The following is a 20455-nucleotide window of genomic DNA, read 5'->3' as shown; positions in this document are numbered from 1 at the left end:
AACTTAAGACATTCTTTTTTAACAAAGCATTCACATAAAATGTCCAGTAAATGTACATTTCCCGCAGTAGTTAGTTTGTCTAGAACAAAGCACTCACATACCTCATATGGGTAATATACTATTGCCGCAATAGTTAGCATGTCTGGAACCGAGCTGACTTGAACCACTATAATGTATGACACTTGCATTACATGCGAACGGCCCCTACGCTAATAGAATTCTGTTTTTCTCTCCCTGTCTTGTCCTCGACCACGAGGACAATGAGACAAACAGACCCAGTTCCTGTTGCTGTGAAGATCATCGCACCACTGATCCACTGGCTGTCCTTCAACGTGATGACCAGCCGATGCCCAACCAACGACCACCGGCTAAACCAGTTTAATTCGCTTACCTGCCTCCTATCCCTACCGTTTCTATATATATATAAATATATATTAATTCCTCCCAAGGGTTTTTGTCCTTCTAGGAGTTTTTCCCATTGGGTTTTTTCCTAGGGGTTTTTTTCGTCCCAGGGAGAGTCAGCCAACTTTGGCTTAACTTAGCACTTTACTGTATACGTTACATTATTAATATGCTCACTTGTACGGTTTAACCGCTTTCTCTACTTCTTATATTATCTATTGATTTTCTGTGTTCTCCTCTACATCCCCTCATGCAAAGCCGCCCTGCAACAACCAACACCCGTGAAAAGCGCCATATAAATAAAATTGAATTGAATTGAATTGAATCTGCCTCCGTAAAAACCTTTTGATGCGAGCAGCGGGGTTAAGTGAATGTCCGAGGTGCACACGTGATAGATCAACTAAGCAATATGATGACATGTGAGAGGGCTGTCTGTAATCGCGCACCAAACGACTCAGAATAAAAAACACAGACTTATCATTACGGTGGGTTTCAGTGTTAAGAGAGATCTGTACTTCCTGCTTTTTTCAAAACAATCACATCTTGACCAAGGGCGCCCGGACTCGGATCGATAAAAAGTACAGTGTGAGTGCGTGCACCTGGGGGAGTAGGGAGGGGTGACAATCGCGCTGGGGCATGGTTTGGTTTGGTTTGGATAATGTGAGTGCGCCCTTAGTAACGTATGACAAATTCGGAGGTGGGGGCACAGAGCAGCAGCAGAGAAACCTCCGTAAGCTGCGTAAGCTCACTATCCCTTTAACTTGCTGTATTACCTGCTGGTTTGGAAATGCAACTGATGTTCTGTCATGAAGTGCCTTGCAACTGTGCGGCAAACCCAATTGCCCCATGGTGAAAATAAAGTTATCTACTACTACAAATATTAGAATCCATGATGCCGTTACTAATTAGTGATTGTATATTTGTAACGTTTTATATAGACACAAATAACTTAGAAAGAAATACATTACAACAATCTTTTTTTTCCTTTTAATCCTTTAATAAATACATTCTAAATGCCAATATTTAGAATACCAGAAAAAGGCACTTAAAACCAAAGGTCAAAAATAGCTGCTGGATCCATAATGGTCGGTTGTTCTGTAATGATGGCTGATTTAAGGCAGAGGATCCAATTGCAGTATTTATAAAATTAACATAAAACAAGATAAACAAACCAACATAATCCATAAGAAGACAAAGACCAAACCATTACAGTCCACATAGATACAACAACCTACACCAGACAACTGAAACACTGGGGTTATATACACAAGGGTAACAAGATAACAAGACACACCTGGGAAACAATCAACACAAGTACAGATGAACAAAAGAACTACAAAAGGACTACAGACATGGTAGACAGAACAGAACTTCAAAATAAGAGACATGATAGGGGAGACACAGAACACGATCATGACAAAAAAATAAATTCAGACACTTTTTTACAATTAAATGTTGTGTGTATTTTCTTGAGTATACTTGACCTTAAATGATATATTTATGATATTTAACTCTTTCACCAGCGTTTTTTTTAAGTTTCCAGCCAGCGCCAGCGTTTTTCATGATTTTCACCAAAGTTTAATGCCTTCCAGAAAATGTTTTTCTTTAAATATATAAACATACAATATACCAAATGAAAGAACAGACCCTCTGCTTTCAAACAAAAAAAACCTGTTTCATCCTACCTTCAGTGGTTCTTTTGTAATCAGCTTTTGAATATGGGTAGGTTTCTGCAAAAACACCACATTTTGAGCAAAAAGCAGAGATAATTCCATTTTTGTGACTGACTTTTCATAGAGATCCCATTCATAGTGATCTTTAAAACAGACACGGACATGCAGCCGCTTGCCATAGGGCAATACTTCCAGGTTTAAAAAGTTGCACCTTGTGGATAAAAGCGGTATTGCGGAAAGACAGAAAATCTCGTCATTGGCGGGGGAAGCGTTTAATATTAATTGACGAGAAATATCATCAATGGCGGTGAAAGAGTTAATTGGCGATCTTTAAAACAAACACGGACATGCAGCTGCTTGCCATTGGGCAATACTTCTGGGTTTAAAAAGTTGCGGAAGGGATAATAGCGGTATTGCGGAAAGACGGAAAATCTCGTCATTGGCGGGGAAGCGTTTTCTCTTAATTGACGAGATATCTCGTCAATGGCGGTGAAAGAGTTACGTTTAATTTACTTGTTTTATGATATCAAGTGTTTATTATTTGACAATAGTGATGCAGTCCTTCAATGTGTAAGTGTCCTGTGATAACGTGAAAAATTAAATTAAGCTACTTTATTTTTTTAGGCTTACACCTGTTTGTGGACTGATGAATTTGAGTAGACATTATTTAAAGTTCAATGTGAAGTCTAATAGAACAAACAAAGACAAATTGAGTTCAAAATACTGAATAAGCTGATGAACTGCCAGCCTTGTATTTATTTTTTTAAAGTTGCCAGCCAGCATTTTTTATATTCTTTACAAAAGTTTCACAAAATGCATTCCAAGAAAGTTTTCTTCTATAAATATACATGTCACAAGTCGGGGTGGACCCAGATGAAAATAAGGTCACGCCCCTTTTTCCACCTCGAGGAGATTCCCAAAGCCACCCCAATGACCAGACACACAAGGTAGGCATAAATTAAAATGTACTTTATTTAATTTATTTAAAATTAATAAATAGGGCAGGGAAAAAGGGGAACTTAAAATAACAGCCCCTCTAGGCTCTCTTCACAGTTCGTTATCTCGGCGTTCACGCTGTCTCTCTCTCTCCACAGATGACTGCTGGGACACAAAGGCACAGTGAATCGGTTTCCAATGGTTTCTCTCACCTCGTCGCTGACTACAGCTTTGGGTAGGTATGGCTCTCTTCACAGTTCGTTATCTCGGCGTTCACGCTGTCTCTCTCTCTCCACAGATCTTCACGACACACTCCTCTTTCCTGTCGATCAGGCAGTTTTAACAGGTTATATTTCACTGAACAGGGGGCGGACTTACGGTGGCTGGTTATGCGGTGCGTCAACTAGACGGTGGTTTCCTAGGTGGCGCCGGGGGCCAAAACCCTCTCGGCGAGCTCGTTGGTCTATAGAGGGGCGAGAACCGTCACGCCGGCTCACCGGGTCGAGCGCTGCCCTTTCCTCGAGACCCGTTGGTCGATCGAAAACTGGACCGGGGCGCCCTTTCGTCGAGACCTCGGGCCGGCGGATCTCCTTCGCCTCAGGCTCTATGTTGATCAAAAAGACACAGGTAAGGGAACAATATCATGGATGATACTCACGCACCGTCAGTAGCACAGTTCTTCACCGCCACTCCTAAGCTCAAGTCCGCCGAGCGTTTAGCTGGGAAAATACTTTGAGACACACTCCGTGATTTGAAGACTGAAACACACTCACAGCATAATTATGTACAGGTCTTACTCTAGGACCGTTCTTTCCTCTTCGTCGTCTCAAGAGCGAGTGACTGGAGGCGGGGGTACGTCAGACAAGACAACAGCAATCCCACTGCAATACACAGCATTACACAGCACCACTTCAAGTGAAAATTTCTACATCCAAAACTCACCCACCACTCAGTGCACACATTAGACGCCCGTCTTCCTTGACTTTGCTCTGGACGAGAATGTAGCGATGGCGACACGGCCTAGTGTTGGTTTTCGTCACTGGAGTTGTTTTCCTCACACAGACCCTTCGGCTCACCCACCACACTAGCTCAGGGGTAGGGCCTTCCACTCTCTTTCAGGAACACTCAGAGAAGCATACAGGTCACATATATATACAACACTCCCATAAGAAGGTTTCCGTTACTCACAACTGCTGTAATTTCTCCGTCTTAGATTGCCTTCACACTGCAACAATTCCAGATACACAGACAGGGCGTTTTCCAGCCACCATCAACACTTTTCCACAGACGTATACTCACAACGGTGCGTCTTGCCTTCGTTTCTTTCCTCCAAGACCAGCATTCGTTTAATCCTTTCACCTATAAGGTCTTCGGTATCTTCCTCAATGTAAGTCTAGAATCCAGACGAGAGAGAGAGAGCAATACAACAATCCAGAACAGCGTACCCGGTGAGCCTAACTCAGCGCTCCATACACGCCAACAGCGGGGATACTAAGCACCGCTTCGGGGTGCTCCTCCTTAAAGATCCCCGCCTGCCTTCCTTTCGCCTCCTGTGGCTCTGTCCTCTTTCCGGTCGCTTCAGCGATCCCCGGATCAACAGAGCCTTCGGGCTCTTCAAAAGGTGCGTGTCTTTGTTTGCCTGTGGCAAAGGAGCTTCCCCCGTGTCAATCGCTCCCCGTGTACATCGCTCTCGTGTCCATCGCTCTTCGTGTTCGAACCCCCTCTTTGTGTTTCAGCAGAGCTATATATTTCATACGGCCTCCAATCACCCTTCGCTGGCTTCATTCCTCTCACCTGCGGCTCGTCAACCCCTGATTCCGTTGTCCTGGAAACCAGGAAGTGAGAAGGTCCGTCCTCGTATGTGGCCCGGTGGGGAAACCTTCCGGGCGGAACCAAAACTTCCCTAACTTTGGTTCCGCCCTTAAAAAGATCGTCACCTTGTGACATACAAACATACAAATAAAAAACAGACCATCTGCTTTCAAACAAACAAACAAGTTTCATCCTATCTTTAATTTTTCTTTTTTATAACCTCTTAAATATGGGTAGGTGTCTTTAAAATACAACATTTTGAGCAAAAAGCTGAAATAATTGCATTTTTGTAAAGGGATTTTGAGATCAGATTCAGAATGATTATTCAAAACATACACAGAGTTTAAAATTAATTAAATTCATTTTTGTTTTAGTTTTTTTAGAAATTGGGTAAGAAGCCATCTATGGGATAATAGAGGAATTAAATAATTATTGTAAAAACTTGTCAGGGAAGCATCATTGGCAGGGAAATGTTTTTCTTTCTTTTCTTTATAAAAAATTTACAGCATTTCTTAGAGCAGGGGTTCTCAACCTTTTGCAACTCACGGCCCAAAATTTCTAGTGGTGCCCCTAAATGGACTGAAATGGTTGCAATACATGCAGAAATGATGAAAGGCAAAACTAGAGTGGTCTTCTAATTTTTGTCTCTTTAGTGTATTAGCAGCAGTATTGAAAATAATTTCTCTGTACACATGCAAAGAATTAAATATGTTTTTTATCTGACGCATAAGCCGAATGGTGCACTAGGTCAAATGCTTGAGAATCGCTGGCTGTTTCTCAATGTCAAGGATACTTCCTTGGCAGGACTGGTTTTTCCAAATCACTTCCTTCAGAGGCTAGGCGAGGCTACTCTTTAGAATTTGGAGAACACGTAAATGGAACCGGCTAGGAAGTGCACATCATTGCATCATTACGTCAGTAAAAAGTTGTGCTTTCGGCGCTAAGCGCATAGGATTGTGGGTGATTTGAGAGCGCGAAGAGTGAGAAGGATACACATATGCATCCTTTCCTGTATATGGGATATTTTTCGAAACCAAGGATTGGAACAGTCCTTCGACAGATGTCGATGATTTAGCATCCTCGAAATTCTGGCTTCCGAGGATCCTTCCTTGACACTGAGAAACAGCCACTGACTTCTTCATCTCATCTACACTGCTGGATTACACAACTTCACTGAACCTGAAAAGAGGTTAAACCCAGGATAAAGTGGTTGAGTGAATGTGGTGTTGACTCTGTGTATGAGGTTCATTGTATCAGAGACGCTGTAGAAGGACAGAGATCCTTTACTGTGATCCACATACACTCCTATTCTACAGGAGCTCGACACTACAGGGAGTTCAGTGTGTTTGTTATTGTGACTGAATGTGCACCTAGAGTTAGTGCAGTACAATCTCCAGGACTGATCATTACATCCAAACAAACACTCATAACCCGATCCCTTCCTGCTGATGCTCTTATATGACACGGATATACCCACATCACCACTCCACTCAACCTCCCAGTAACAGCGTCCACACAAACTCTCTCTACACAACATCTGCAGCCAGTGATAAAATCTGTCTGGATGATCAGGATACTGATGGACTTTGTTAGTGTCAGTAGCCATTCTGTTCCCATCAGACAGCTGAATGTATTTGTTCACTGTGTTTGAATCCAGTGTGAACTGCTTGAAATCTGGTGAAGATAAACACAAATGACTGTGTGATGCCCAATAAATTGATATCACATTTGTGGTAGTTTGTGTAATTTTATAAAGAAATGTTTTTGAATTTTGTTCAGGGGTGATTAACCTGTTTCTACCATTCATTTGCACTAATGTATTTTATATAGAGGTGAGGAGTAATTGTGGAATTAGTCAACAGTGGGCAGTGGGGTATTTATTGTGCTGCCGAGACTTTATGTCAGTTTGTCCTGCTTTGCGAGATGAAAAACGGACACACATTATTGTCATGTCTCACTTATTTCTCCTGTTTCAGGTTTAGTAGATTAGTAAACTAAGTTAAATAACCAAAATGTATTATGTTTACATGTCGCTGAATGTTTCAAGGTCCGTGTAAAAAGGCTGTTTATGAAAATGTGGACATATATGTATATTAGGGATGTAACGGTTCAAATTACTCATGGTTCGGTGCGTATCACGGTTCTAGGGTAACGGTTTCGGTACGTTTCGGTGTGTGTATGTTTATGGGGACAAAAAGGCTACTGTTAAATTTAAAGAAAATAAAACAATTTATTGGGTTACAAACGCCTAACACTTTTGTCACAAAAGGCTTCTTTACAAAAATAAAAACCTAAGCAGTTTTTAACCTCTGCCAAAATCAACATTTTCACTTAAGAGCACTTGCATTATTATACTAAATGTACCAACATACACTGCACTTCAAAATGAACATAAAATATCTTTAAACACAGGGTTACTTTTTATATTCTATCTATAGCACTATCTTCAAGATGTTTTTCGCAAGAAGATCAGTTTGTTAACATTTAAACACAGAAGGCAATGTGTGCTGTTTCTGTCTCTCCTGCAATCGCGTGCTATCAACAACACCCTGGTGATGACGGAGCAAGCATCTCGTCATATTAGATGTATTGCCTTGAGAATAAGGCACTCAAAAATTTTTCAGTTTTTTCAACGTTTTCTTGAGCATCGCTGCTGCAGTAGACTTAAATGAAGCTGGCGGTGCATATATTAGGGGCTTTTTTCCTTTGCTTGCCACGCTAAATGGTCCGCAACATGTATTTGCGCGTGTGCACCAACACGTGAGGAGGAACTGTGAAGTTGGCAACAGATTTGCATATTATGAGTTGATTGGACATGTACTCTCACGTAAACCAAGCAAAGCTTATTCAGAACCATACATTAGCGTTTTTGTGTTGTTTTTTCACCAAACTATATTAGAAATGCAGCTAGCACCTGGTGACATCATCTGTTACTACCTAAGTCTATGTGTATTTTATGCTACAGCCAGTGAAGAAATCTCCAAATAACATTGATCCTGTCCAATAAAGAGGTTACCGGTAATGAACAACAAATGATGACGATGCAGTGCTGAAATCACCACTCATTAAGAACAGCACTGGACTTTAGTGACAAAGTGCGTGGAATTGGGAAGCAGTTATGGCGAATAGTGAGAGGAAAAGGTTGGTATGAGACATCAAAAAAGACCCTGCTCACTCTTTCTGTATATGAACTGTTCCAGATTGCCAAGTCAGTGGGTGGAGTGCCAGAAATGAATGAGTTTCACGTCAATTCTACCGATGAGGAGAGTGGGTTTGAGCACATTTGCAGTTTCATGTCCAGTGAGCCTTTACTAGAGTTAGAGGATTCAGGGATGGCACATCTATTAAACTTGAGAAAGGTAATTGACACAGCCATTCAGGGTCATGCTTCATAATTTGTAGTAGAAGTTGAGGGAAACTGGAACCGGTCTCTGCCGAGGGACAAACATTGACCGGCTCTCAGCTATCATCCCAACCTGACACTGGTCATATTGACAAACCTGAAAATGAAGGACTGACAAAAGACTAAAACACTCATACAAAAGGTGAAATCACAGAACATATACAAAAAAAACAAGCAAGAACACCAATCCATTCACTCATGACTTACCTCACAGCAAAGGGGAATGTTTAGCCAAACTCATTGGAAGGAGAGCTCTCACCCATTGTAACCAAAATGGATTAGCGCTCAGTGCCTTACTAGACACTGGATCTCAAGTGAGCATGATTGATAGAGACTGGAAAAGTAGATATTTACCTGACCTTCCTGTTAGACAACTGAAATAATTGAAGAAGACGAGTTAAGAGTGTATGCGGTGAGCGGTGACGTCCTCCCGTTTGAGGGTTGGGTTGCCCTCACAGTCAATCTAATGGGGAATGAAGATCCTAATCTGTCAATCACTGTGCCATTCTGGCCAGCAGGCTTGCTCTGGAGAGACCACTTTTTGGTTTCAATGTGCTGGAAGAGATGATACAACAACAACCTGAAAAGCTGATTTCAACTCTAGTTGTGTTACTCTTTAATGCCTTGTGTATACCAGCAGAGAAAGCAGAGCTAATGATGAACTTCATCTAAGCTAGCAAACCCTCTGTGCAGTAAGAGCACCTACGGACAGGCAGACGGGACATCTGACACAGTCTTTCTATTGGAGCCTGATGACAACAATGTGCAGTTGACAGAACTGGACCTGGGTGAAGGTCTGTTGGAAGTACAAAATCCAAGATAACCCTATGTAGCTGTACCTGTGGCTAACAACACAAAACATACAGTAACTCTGCAGAGAAATACAGCACTTGGCAGCATTTACAGTGTTAAAAAGTGATCGCTATAGACTCACTCGAAACATCCAAGCCAACAGTGATTACTGCCGCAAGAGTCCTTACTTGATCTAAAAAGTATGACCACATTACTCCAATTCTGGCATCTTTACATTGGCTACCAGTTAAATATCGCATACAATTTAAAATTTTACTAATCACCTACAAAGCCTTAAATGGCCGAGCGCCCTCGTATATTAAAGAATTACTATCAGAACACAATCCACCACGTAAACTGCGATCACAAAATTCTGGCCACTTAATTATCCCTAGAATTTTAAAAGTGTCTAAAAGTGGTAGATCCTTTTCCTACTTGGCCCCTAAGCTCTGGAATGATTTACCAAATAATGTTTGAGTGTCAGACACAGTTGATCAATTTAAATCTAAACTTAAGACATTCTTCTTTAACAAAGCATTCACATAAAATGTCCAGTAAATGTACATTTCCCGCAGTAGTTATTTTGTCTAGAACAAAGCACTCACATACCTCATATGGGTAATATACTATTGCCGCAATAGTTAGCCTGTCTGGAACCGAGCTGACTTAAACCACTATAATGTATGACACTTGCAATACATGTGAACGGCCCCTACGCTAATAGAACTCTGTTTTTGTCTCCCTGTCTCGTCCTCGACCCTGAGAACAATGAGACAAACAGACCCAGTTCCTGTTGCTGTAAAGGTCATCGCACCACTGATCTACTGGCTGTCCTTCAATGTGATGCCTAGCCGATGCATGACCAACGACCACAGGCTGAACCAGTTTAATCCGCTTACCCGCTTCCTATTCCTACCGTATCTATATATATAAATATATTAATTTCTCCCAAGGGTTTTTGTCCTTCTAGGAGCTTTTCCCACCAGGTTTTCTCCTAGGGGGTCTTTTCGTCCCAGGGAGAGTCAGCCAACTTTGGCTTAACTTAGCACTTTACTGTATACGTTACATTATTAATACGCTTGCTTGTACGGTTTAACCTTAGCCGCTATATTCTACATCTTATATTATCTATTGATTTTCTGTGTTCTCCTCTACATCTACTCATGTAAAGCTGCTTTGCAACAATTAACAATTGTGAAAAGCGCGATATAAATAAAATTGAATTGAATTGAGTTGTTAACAGTGCTGTAACCTTCCATTGACCTCAGTAACCTTGATGAGACACAAAGGAAAAAAGTCAACAGAATGTTGGGTGAAGAAGTCGGAGCTTTCGCACGTGACAGCAATAAGATTGGAGGTTTACCACACCTACAAATGTTGATCACCCTCATAGATGAAATTCATGTACAGAGAGCATACTCAGCAGTCCTGAAGCCACTTTTTAAAGGGGAAAAAAAAGAGGTACATGAAGGAGTTGTTAATGAAAGGCTGGATAGTTAAGTCCAAGTCCCCATATGCGGCCCCAGTTGTCTGCGTTTGGAAGAAAGGTGGCAGCTTACAGCTTTGTATTGATTATTGCCTTCTGAACAAAACGACTGTGCCTGATCAACATCCGCTGCCCAGAATCCAAGACCTGACAGACACACTGGGGGGCTACACCTGGTTTAGCTCCTCGACCAGGGGAAGCTTACCATCAGGGTTTCATTGCTGAGGGTTCACATCACTTGACTGCCTTCATCGTGGGGCCTCTTTGAATGGGTCCGTATCCCATTCGGACTCTCGAATGCCCCAGTAGCATTCCAACGGAGCATTGATCAGGTGTTGGGCACACTCAGGGATGAATGCTGTATACTGATCTTCAACAGTAAGGAGTAAAACTGAGGCCTGAGAAATGTGAACTGTTCAGACAAGAAGTTAGGTACATTGGGTGCCTTGTGTGAGCTGATGGTGTCAAGATTGACCAAATTGACTTTGAAGCAGTCAAAACCTTGACAAGTAAGAAACTACAGACAGTTGGTGATGTAAGGAAATTGACCAGTTTCTTAGGATATTATCGCTCCTACATCCAGGATTTTCCCAGGATCGCAAAAGCCAATCTATGAGTTGCTCCAAACCAAGTCAGGGAAAGCTCAGATTCCAAAACGTGGAAAAACCCCCAAAGACCCACAGCTGCCTTCCAGACTCCTCAACATCAGGGAGCTTTAGAGCAACTGGTGGTTCTCCTTATAACCCCACCTGTTTTAGCCTATTCTGATTTCAACCGACCTTTCACGCTACATACAGACACTTCAGACCAGGGCCTGGGGCTATCCTCTATCAGCGCCAGAACGGGAAGCTGAGAGTAACTTGCTATGGTTCGCGGACGCTGACACCAGTTGAACGTAATTATCACCTACACAGTGGAAAATTGGAGTTCCTTGCACTGAAATGGGCTGTGTGTGAAAAGTCCGTTACTACCTGTACTACCCTCCCCATTTTACTGTGTACATGAAAAACAACCCTTTGACCTATATCATGAGTACAGCCAAACTCAATGCTGTGGGTCATCGGTGGGTGGGAGAACTCTCGGATTTTCGTTTTGACATCCGGCATAGGCCTGGAAAATCAAATGAAGATGCAGACACACTGTCTCTGCTCCCGTTGGACATGGGGAAATATTAGGTTTGAACAGAGGAGCTCTCAAATGAGGCAGTACGTGCTACATGGGACAAGAGTCAGGCAGCAGAACGGAAGGATCTGGCCTGGGTTGCAGCACTTAACATGCGTTCCCCGGATCCTCCTCTGCAACCTCATTGTCACCTGTCTATCAGCCATGATGATCTTGTTAAAGCTCAAAGAGAGGATCAAGCAATAGGCAAGATTATTGAGTTAAAGGAGTCAAATACAAAACTGATGGATGACCTACGCCAAGCTGTGAGTGGAGCCACCTGAAAAATGCTGCATGAATGGAATAAGTTGCACCTAGAAGACAGCCTCCTATATAGAAGGATGAACCAGCACAAGTAGTTAGTCCTCCCTCATACAGGTCATTGGGTCTGAGATACCTACACAATGAGATGTGTCACGTAGGCACAGAAAGAGTACTCCATCTTGCTTGGGCCCCTTATGGCGAAAGATATTGAAGACTATGCCACATGGAGATGTCCCTGTATCAAATCTAAGAAACCCACAACATACACTCAAGCTCCTATGGGCAGCATCACATCTAATTTCCCTTTAGAGCTTGTGTGTATTGATTACTTGCACCTGGAAACCAGTTGTGGAGGATATAAGTATATCCTAGTAGTGATTGCCTGGTTCATGCATTTGAGAACAAACTGTTTCAATCCTTAGAGTGGTTGGCAGGGGTTGGCCACTCGCGGACGTCACTCTGCTACCCGCAAGGCAATCTAGCTGAGCGGTTGAACCGCACCATCCAGAGGCGTCATGCCCATTGAAACTAAGGGGGCAGCTGCCCCCTCGGATTTTTGAGCCAAATGGATTTTGCAAGCAACCTCAAAAATAAAAAAGCGTCCATTAATCTTTTAATCTGTTTAAAATGCCCAAATTGTCAATTTTGTGCTGCATCCGTTTCACTTTTCAGAGTTTTGATAATGTTTTGATCGTGTACATTACTTTATTCTGACGTCAGGCGCTGCAGTCGGCGCAGCCGCAGACGTCAGCGTCTGCGCGCGTTCACGAGCTTAGCTGTTGCTGCTGGCTGCATTTGGCTATCTTAGGAATTAAAACGTGTAAGACACGCTCACAACATTTCCAAATCCCCAGTACGGTAATGTGTTGTTAACCTCCTCTGTGTAGAAATTGTATGGTTTAAAATGTGACCGTCTCGACCTTATATTAGTAGCAGGGACGGCGTTTGCGTATGGCAGGGTATGGCAGTTACCATACCCTAGCATTCAGAAAAAACACCAGAAATCAACAGGCTATAATGATGCTCATTAAAGATCATTTTAAATATTTTCAGTAGAACATATCTAAACATTGGTACATCACTAATAAGGATCATTTACACGTGTGTTCGACTTCATGCTATAACACTGGAACCGACAAGCGGATGACATCAACGTGCCGCGAAAGCGGTTTGAAATCAAACTCTTCTGATGATTCCTCGACTCACCCTCGCGGTACTTTGACGTCATCAGCCTGTCGTTCTTGCTGCGCAGCTTGAAGTCGAACACAATCTATAGTGAGTTTCGCGCTGCAGGAGGTCTCATGATGACCGCTGCTTTTATAATCTGTATTTTTAACATTTAAACAAACTCATGGTTCTACCCACACTCGCGCTTTGCATATTGCATATTCCAGAAGTAATGATTTGCACTGTGGATAAATAAACATGTTTTCTTCCACTGGGAATTGTTGCACGCGTTTTTGTCCACTTGTGGAATAAAAACTGCACGATGACAAAAGGTAAGACTTGTTTTTGCATTTAGCTCTGTTATACTAAGAGTTTTATTTAGTGTTTTAGTTGGATATGTGTGCTCTATCACATCATTTAAAAGTCTTTATTGTGTGTTTAGTGGTTTTGGCGGTTGTCGTGACAAGATTTGTGAAGGGATGTCATAGTATGTTTTGTTTTGATATTATCTTGTTTTAGTTTATGTGTTGCTGGAGTTGTACTTAGTTAAGAATTATTTGAAAAGCATTTTAAATAACCATGATTTCTATTGTTCTATTGTTGTTGTTTTTCATTTGCATTGCTTCCGTATTCTTGTCAGTAAGTGTACATCCGTGCAATCGTAGTATGATTTTGTACAGGTTGGTGGAGTTTGTACACATATGTGGATTCGTTATTTGAGAATGGCCTTCTTGTACGAAGAATTTTTGCCAGTTGTTGTGAAAAATGCATTAATGACAGAATTCATTAAACAAAAACGTAAATAGGACACATGCCGTTTCAGATGTAAATATGATGCCAATATGTCATTAATCCGATTGAATAGTATTTGATATGAAAGTTAGTCAACACTTTTATTTTGGAGGTTTTTGCATTAAGGCAGGGGCGCTCAGAATGTTAGAAATATAAGTGCCATGGAAAAGACTGAAAGCTCTATAATATAATTTGTTTGATGTCTGTGTATGCACACATTTCTGTGAGCTTTGCACACTGTGCCCCCTTAAAAAAAAATGGTGCATGACGCCCCTGGCACCATCCTCCAGATGTCAAGAACATTGACTGATAGTGAGAAATTACGGTGGAATGACCATCTCCCGCATGTTATACACGCATACAATTGCACCAGACATGAATCCACCGGCTACTCACCGTTCTTCCTCCTCTACGGCCGTCACCCCCATCTTCCAGTCGACTTGTTGTTTGGATTGGTTGGAGAAAGGGAACCATACTCACCTAGAGGGTTTGCAGAGAAATGGGCTGACAAGATAACAGAAGCCTACCGCATTACTAGCGAGAATAGTAAAAAATCCAGTGCAAGAGGAAAAGTGACGTATGACAAGAAGACAAAAGGGGTGATACTGCAACCAGGGGACAGAGTTCTGGTCCAGAACCTTAATGAATGTGGAAGACCAGGAAAACTAAGGGCATACTGGGAGAAGACTATATACATAGTTGAACGTCAACTTGGTGAGAACCCAGTGTACGCTGTCTGCCCTGAAACTGGAAACAAACAGAAAAGCAGGATGCTGAATCATAAACTACTGTTGCTGAGAACGATCTACCTGTCGATGCTACTCCATCTGACATCTGCCCGCAAGGACAGAGGAAAGACCTGTTAGCTACCGGGAGCAATTCATTAGGTATCCAGAGATTCGGGTTGGAACCAACACCTGTAAGAAGAAAAAGTCATACTTTACCTGAACACTTTCCAAACCCTACTGAGATAAGACAAAACGGTGATAAAACCTACCTTTATGAACTGAAGCTGTGGAGGAAGAAGAAAACAATGGACAGCAAGACTCAGAAGTTCAACCTTTGACCCCTCCAGTAGAAAACTTAGATCAGTCAGATGTTAGAAGGTCTGCTCGTGACGCCATTTCCTCACATATGAGTCTTTAGGTGAACCATCAGTTCAGGCACATGCCACAGTTAATTCAATGACTGGTTACACAGCACCTTATGTATTTTATTTTTGAAACTGTCTTTCATGAGAAAACATTGTGTGTTTGTAACCAAGTAGGATATTAGGTACGATGGTGTAATAAATCCTCTTGGCTCTCTTTCTGCTGAGCGAAATAAAAAAAACGGATTCAAAATTTTGGCCTGTCTCATTTATTTCTCCTGTTTCAGAGCGAGAACATAGCCGTTTACATGATACCAGCCAGTACCTGTAACAACTGCAGCAGTTTAACAAAAATCATCATTGCAGATTTATATATATTTTTTTTGTTCCCAAAACTTACAAATTTCTATATTTGTATTTACTCGTTCATTCACTTCTGTTTCTCTTACTATTTGGTTAAAGATTGTTTAATTTATATAAATATATTTTTAAATGGAGTTTTTAGTATTAATGCAGTTTTATGCAAAGGTTGTGTACTTTGTCTGGGAGCAGTTGGAACAAATGTTGAAACGTCGATGTTATGATTTTGAGTCTCACTATTTGCTGCTTATCTCTTTAACAGTGACTGAGTTATGGAAACATGTGTGACCTGAAGATTTCTGTAAACATTGAACATTCTGAAATATTTTGTACTTTATTTTGTCTTTGTTCTCTACATTTTTGTTCTCTATTTTGTTCTTTCCTTGTTTTTTTCTTATATTTTTATGTACTAAAAGATATAAACGAATCAAAGTCAGAAATGATAAATGATTTTAAAGTCTCTTACATTGTAAGAAATTCACATTGGTCTTCAATTCAGCAGAAACAACTGGGATATATGTAACTGAGGACATAAACAAACATAATTAATAGAATTCCCATATCACAAGTATAAATATAATACAGCAATAACACACACAATATAACAGAGATCATGAAACTGATATAGAGTCTACACTCTAAAAAATGATGTGTTGGATTTACTTAAAATATATATGCACCATTTTTGCATCACACTTTTTAAGTATTCCCAACTTTGATAGTTTAACTTAAAATTAACAAGAAAACCTGTGTTTTATTTACTTAAATTTTTAAGTAAAGAATGATGATGAACTCAAATATTTAAGTTCATATAACACATATTTTCTTGTTTATTTTAAGTAAAATTATTCCAAGTTGGGATTACTTAAAATATATATGCACCATTTTTGCATCACACTTTTTAAGTAAATCCAACACATATTTTAGAGTGCAGTTGGAGCAATTTAGTATACCCAATTCAGCTAATCTGCATGTTTTGGACTGTGAGAGTGTACACAGAAAGGTCTCCTGAACAAAGTCTTTGTCTGACTTAGCTCTTGCTTGAATCAGAGACCTTTTTGCTGTGAGGAAACAATGATGCGCGCTAACCCACTGTGTTGCCCTCTACACTGAGCACACACTTCTCAATCATGGTAACAATGAACAAACATACTTTTTTCAAAATAACTCTAAATACAACATATAACTAACATTAACAATATATCAACATAAATAAAACCAGCAAACATTAAAACAGTCATCTTTTTTAGTAAATATTAACCAAAGAAGTGAACATGTCGCAATGCATGCTGGGAACTATTCAGACCATTGTTTTTTTTTTAATTGCTTGTTCAGATTACTCAATTTGGCAAGTTGGGTAAACAAATTGGACAAAAACTTAAAACTCCAGTCAACAAATGATATTTGTTAGCAGGATGATTATGCTTATTTCATTCAGTGAACACAAATTAATGAACTGATGCCCTTCAACAAGAAAAACTTTGTTTTTTGAAGAACATTTTGAAGTTGGATTTTTTACAGGGCATGTGCTTCACAAAATTGCTACGACAGATGTCATAATTTTTGGCTGGAAAGGCATCATGGGAAATCACGTGGCTCTATAGTTACTTAAAATGTTATGCTAGATTTACTTAATTTTGATGCAATTGTTATAGTAGTTAGCATTACTTGTATTTTTTCATTTTATTTTTGGATACATTTAAGTTCACCTGGTAACTTAAATTTGTGTTACACATACTAAATATGGTAAGTAGAGGTTGAAAAGTTATAAATACTAAGTTTTTTGTGTTTAATCCAATTACTTTTATAAGTTATGGTTGTTCAGCCAACGAATCGTTTTTTAGAGTGTAACAGGGATCTTGCTTGTGTGCTATTGAAGAGAAAATGAATATCTGCTACTTTACCTTTATTAGATATCTTCTCTATCTCCTCTCTACAGATATCCTCCAGTTTGTCTTTCAGTTGAGAGAGAGATTTTCTCACATCATCAAAAGAGAGAAGAGAGCTGAGAGTAAATCTGTGTGAGACTGAAGACTCAAGAGCTGCAGACAGAGACTGAAAACCCTGAAGAAGAAAAGATTACAAATGCAAAGACAACATAAAGATTCAACATTAAACACATTTAGTAGTCTAAATAACCAGGGTAATATTGATGTTGACATAGTTTATAATCTTTAAGTGGTTAAAATAATAATTACCATGTTAAAATTTTAAAATCATAGTCATATAATAAGTGAAGTCTTCCAGAGATCCTGCTAATGCTCACTTTGTTGTATTTCAGAGTTGTGTTGCCTGTAGGAAATGGATGTGATTGTCTGTATGTGAAAACTGCTTCAGTTCAGCGTCTCTCCTCCTCAGATCATCAATCTCCTCCTCCAGACGCTTCATGACTCCTTCAGCTCGACTCACTGCAGTCTTTTCCTGATCTCTGATCAGTTGTGTCACCTCAGATCGTCTTCTCTCAATGGATCGGATCAGTTCAGTAAAGATCCTCTCACTGTCCTCCACTGCTGTCTGTGCAGAGCGCTGTTGGAACAAACATTACAATCAGATCCATTACAGGTACATCAGTAAAGATCTCCATCACTGGAGGAGAGTCATGAATCTCAAACTGATCTTCAAGCTGTCAGCAGATGTTTTTTCTGTTCAAAACTCACCGCATGAGAGTCCACAGCCTCTCTCAGCTCCTGAAGCTCCTTCTCTCTCTCATCAATTATCTGATGTAATTTTATCCATCTCTCTCTGAAAATTCTCTGTAAGATAACAAATATCTATAAAACCTCAAATATAGTATATGCATCTAATGTTATTATGATGATATGTAGTCATGGTTTAGCATATTATTAATCATTACTGTTAGCATTAGTGCAGTGTGTCTGATTTCAGTTCATACCTGTTTCTCAGTTCTTTCTGCTTCAGCTGTCACAGTATCATGGTTTTTATGCTCTCCCATTGTACACAGAAAACAAATGCAGTGCTGGTCGGTTCGACAGTAGATTTCTAGTTGTTTATTATGTTTTTTGCAGATCATCTCATGAAGTTGTCTGGTGGGATTCATCAAATGATGCCTCCTGTCATTGAAGAGATTCTCATGTTGTTTAAGATGATTTTGACAGTAAGACTTCAGACACTCCAGACAGGACTTGACAGCTTTGTATTTTCTCTCAGTACAGGCGTCACACTCCACATCTCCAGCTTCAGCATAAGAGTCAGCAGGAACAGCAGTCTGAAGTTTTGTCTTCTGCAATTCGTCCAACATTTCAGCAATCATCACATTTTTAAATAAAACAGGTCTTGGTGTGAAGGTTTGTCTGCATTGAGGGCAGCTGTAGATTCTCATCTCCTTCTGATCCCAGCAGTTTGTAATACAGCTCTTACAGTAACTGTGTCCACAGGGAATGGTCACTGGATCCTTCAGGAGATCCAAACAAACTGAACAGCTGAACTTGTCCTGAAAAATATGAGCTTCTGCCATATTTCACTAATATACAAACAGACAGAGTGAGACAGTTGTTTGAAAGGTTTAACAGATGAAGCAATTTCCTGGTTTTGTGTTTAAGAGATGTATGCAAAACCTGTGACTCACTAGTATTTTAGTGAATTTTTACCTTTAGGGGCGGTTTCCCGGACAGGGTCTAGATTAATTCAGGACAAGGTGTTAGTTATATTAGGACATTTAAGTAGTTTTTAAAAACAATCCTTACAAAAAATACTAGTGTGCATCTTAAGGCAAAACACTGACAGTGATATATGTTAAGATATGTCAGTACGAAGTGTGTTTATATTAAAGCAGCTCAAACATAGATTTTAGTAAGACCTGTCCAAGAAGCCATCATTGTTATATGTAATATTGTAGGTCTGCATATTGAGTGTTTGTATTGAATGTATTCCCGCGGATGTAAACTGGGGGAAATAAACAGCAGTGATTCTCAGCTTAGTACTTGTCACTAAATGTACAGGGACAAAAAGAGTGAGGTTCCAAAAGCAATTCATTTATTACAGAGATCCACGACACACCAAAGGGTAATCCATAATCCATTAACAGGCAAAGGTCATCAACACGGGTAAACACTCCATAAACAAAGACAGGGAATAAACTTTGAACAGAAAAAAGATATGGACCCTTCTGAAAAAAACAATAAAACCATTACATAAAAATTCAAATGGTTTTATTGGGAATTGTATTGGTTCTGATGAAATATGGCCCAAAACACACTACAGTATATTGGTTTTTGTTGGTTGTTAATGTTATGTATTGGTTCTATGTATTGGTTCTAATGGAATATGGCCCAAAACACACTACAGTGTAGTGGTTTTAATGGTAAAAGCTAATGGTTCCTATTGGTATTTTAATGGAAACCATTAGAATTTTCTGTAATGGTTTTATTGTTTCTTTCAGCAGGGGCTATGTGAATAGTTGTTATTCACCACCTTCTGTTAAAAATAGATTTATGACCCTGTCACGGCCGGGGGCGGACCCAAGTTGACTATAAGGCCACGCCCCTCTCTAACTTCCACCTCGAGGAGGTTACCAAGACCACTCCAATGACCAGACAGACAAGTATACTACGTTTAAAACCAGCTTTATTTAAATAGTTAAAAGTAAGGGAAGCGGAGGGGAAAAAGGGAAAGGGCACTTTAAAAACACTTCTTCTCACCCCCCAGGGCGGCTTAGACCATGGAGCGGGGGCCAGGACTCCTGTCTGACTCTGTCCTTTTTTTCCGTGGCGCCCTCCGCTTCCTCCTGGAGGCAAAACAGGTAAAACACTGTTAGTGACTTGTTCTCAACACGGGATTGCAACTAATCTGATTTTTTTCCTCCGTATCTCCTACACCCTTAGGTTTTCCTTGTTGGGGCCCCTCGCTCTCTTCGGGACGGTATACTAGGACAAAGGTAAGTAATTCGCTCCTTCTGCAGTTTGTTCCTTCCGCAGGACGTTGCTGTGGGCACAGATAGATTAGCACATCACACAGGTAAGTTACTCACGAGGCTTGGACTTCTCGTTTGCTTTCGGGGCAGTACACTAGAGCAACGGTAGGTATTTCACAGTTCGTTTCCTCCTCAGGGCTTTGCTGTAAGCACAGACAAGTGCACTCGACCGATCAGTGAGGCTGGT

At 40.5% G+C, this 20455-nt stretch overlaps 1 protein-coding gene and 1 pseudogene across 1 annotated transcript; one reads left to right on the top strand and one right to left on the bottom strand.

The window, feature by feature from the left end:
• Nucleotides 1–20455, top strand: part of LOC141362192 (F-box/LRR-repeat protein 7-like) — a 190815-nt pseudogene that overhangs the window by 53794 nt on the left and 116566 nt on the right.
• Nucleotides 1378–18900, bottom strand: LOC141362191 (tripartite motif-containing protein 16-like). Its single transcript, XM_073864316.1, has 6 exons — nucleotides 18232–18900; nucleotides 17996–18091; nucleotides 17631–17864; nucleotides 17243–17402; nucleotides 15805–15861; nucleotides 1378–6497 (listed from the first exon to the last, which is right to left on the bottom strand). The coding sequence occupies exons 1-6, from the start codon at nucleotides 18811–18813 to the stop codon at nucleotides 5971–5973; spliced, it is 1656 nt and encodes a 551-aa protein (XP_073720417.1). The 5' UTR covers nucleotides 18814–18900; the 3' UTR covers nucleotides 1378–5970.

Source organism: Misgurnus anguillicaudatus, chromosome 25 (genome assembly GCF_027580225.2).
Source record: "Misgurnus anguillicaudatus chromosome 25, ASM2758022v2, whole genome shotgun sequence".
Lineage (NCBI taxonomy): Eukaryota > Metazoa > Chordata > Actinopteri > Cypriniformes > Cobitidae > Misgurnus > Misgurnus anguillicaudatus.
The sequence above is the reverse complement of the archived record's forward strand: the minus strand, read 5'-3'. Positions and strand labels throughout refer to the sequence as shown.

Bases quoted from the DNA above. Each gene is read 5' to 3' on its own strand.
- LOC141362191 (XM_073864316.1), bottom strand. From the start codon at position 18,813: ATGGCAGAAGCTCATATTTTTCAGGACAAGTTCAGCTGTTCAGTTTGT. The intron at 17,403-17,630 runs GCAACACAACTC...TTTCTTCTTCAG, and splicing joins ATCACATCCATTTCCTACAG to GGTTTTCAGTCTCTGTCTGC. The intron at 6,498-15,804 runs GTAAGAGACTTT...TATCTTCACCAG, and splicing joins CAATGTGAATTTCTTACAAT to ATTTCAAGCAGTTCACACTG.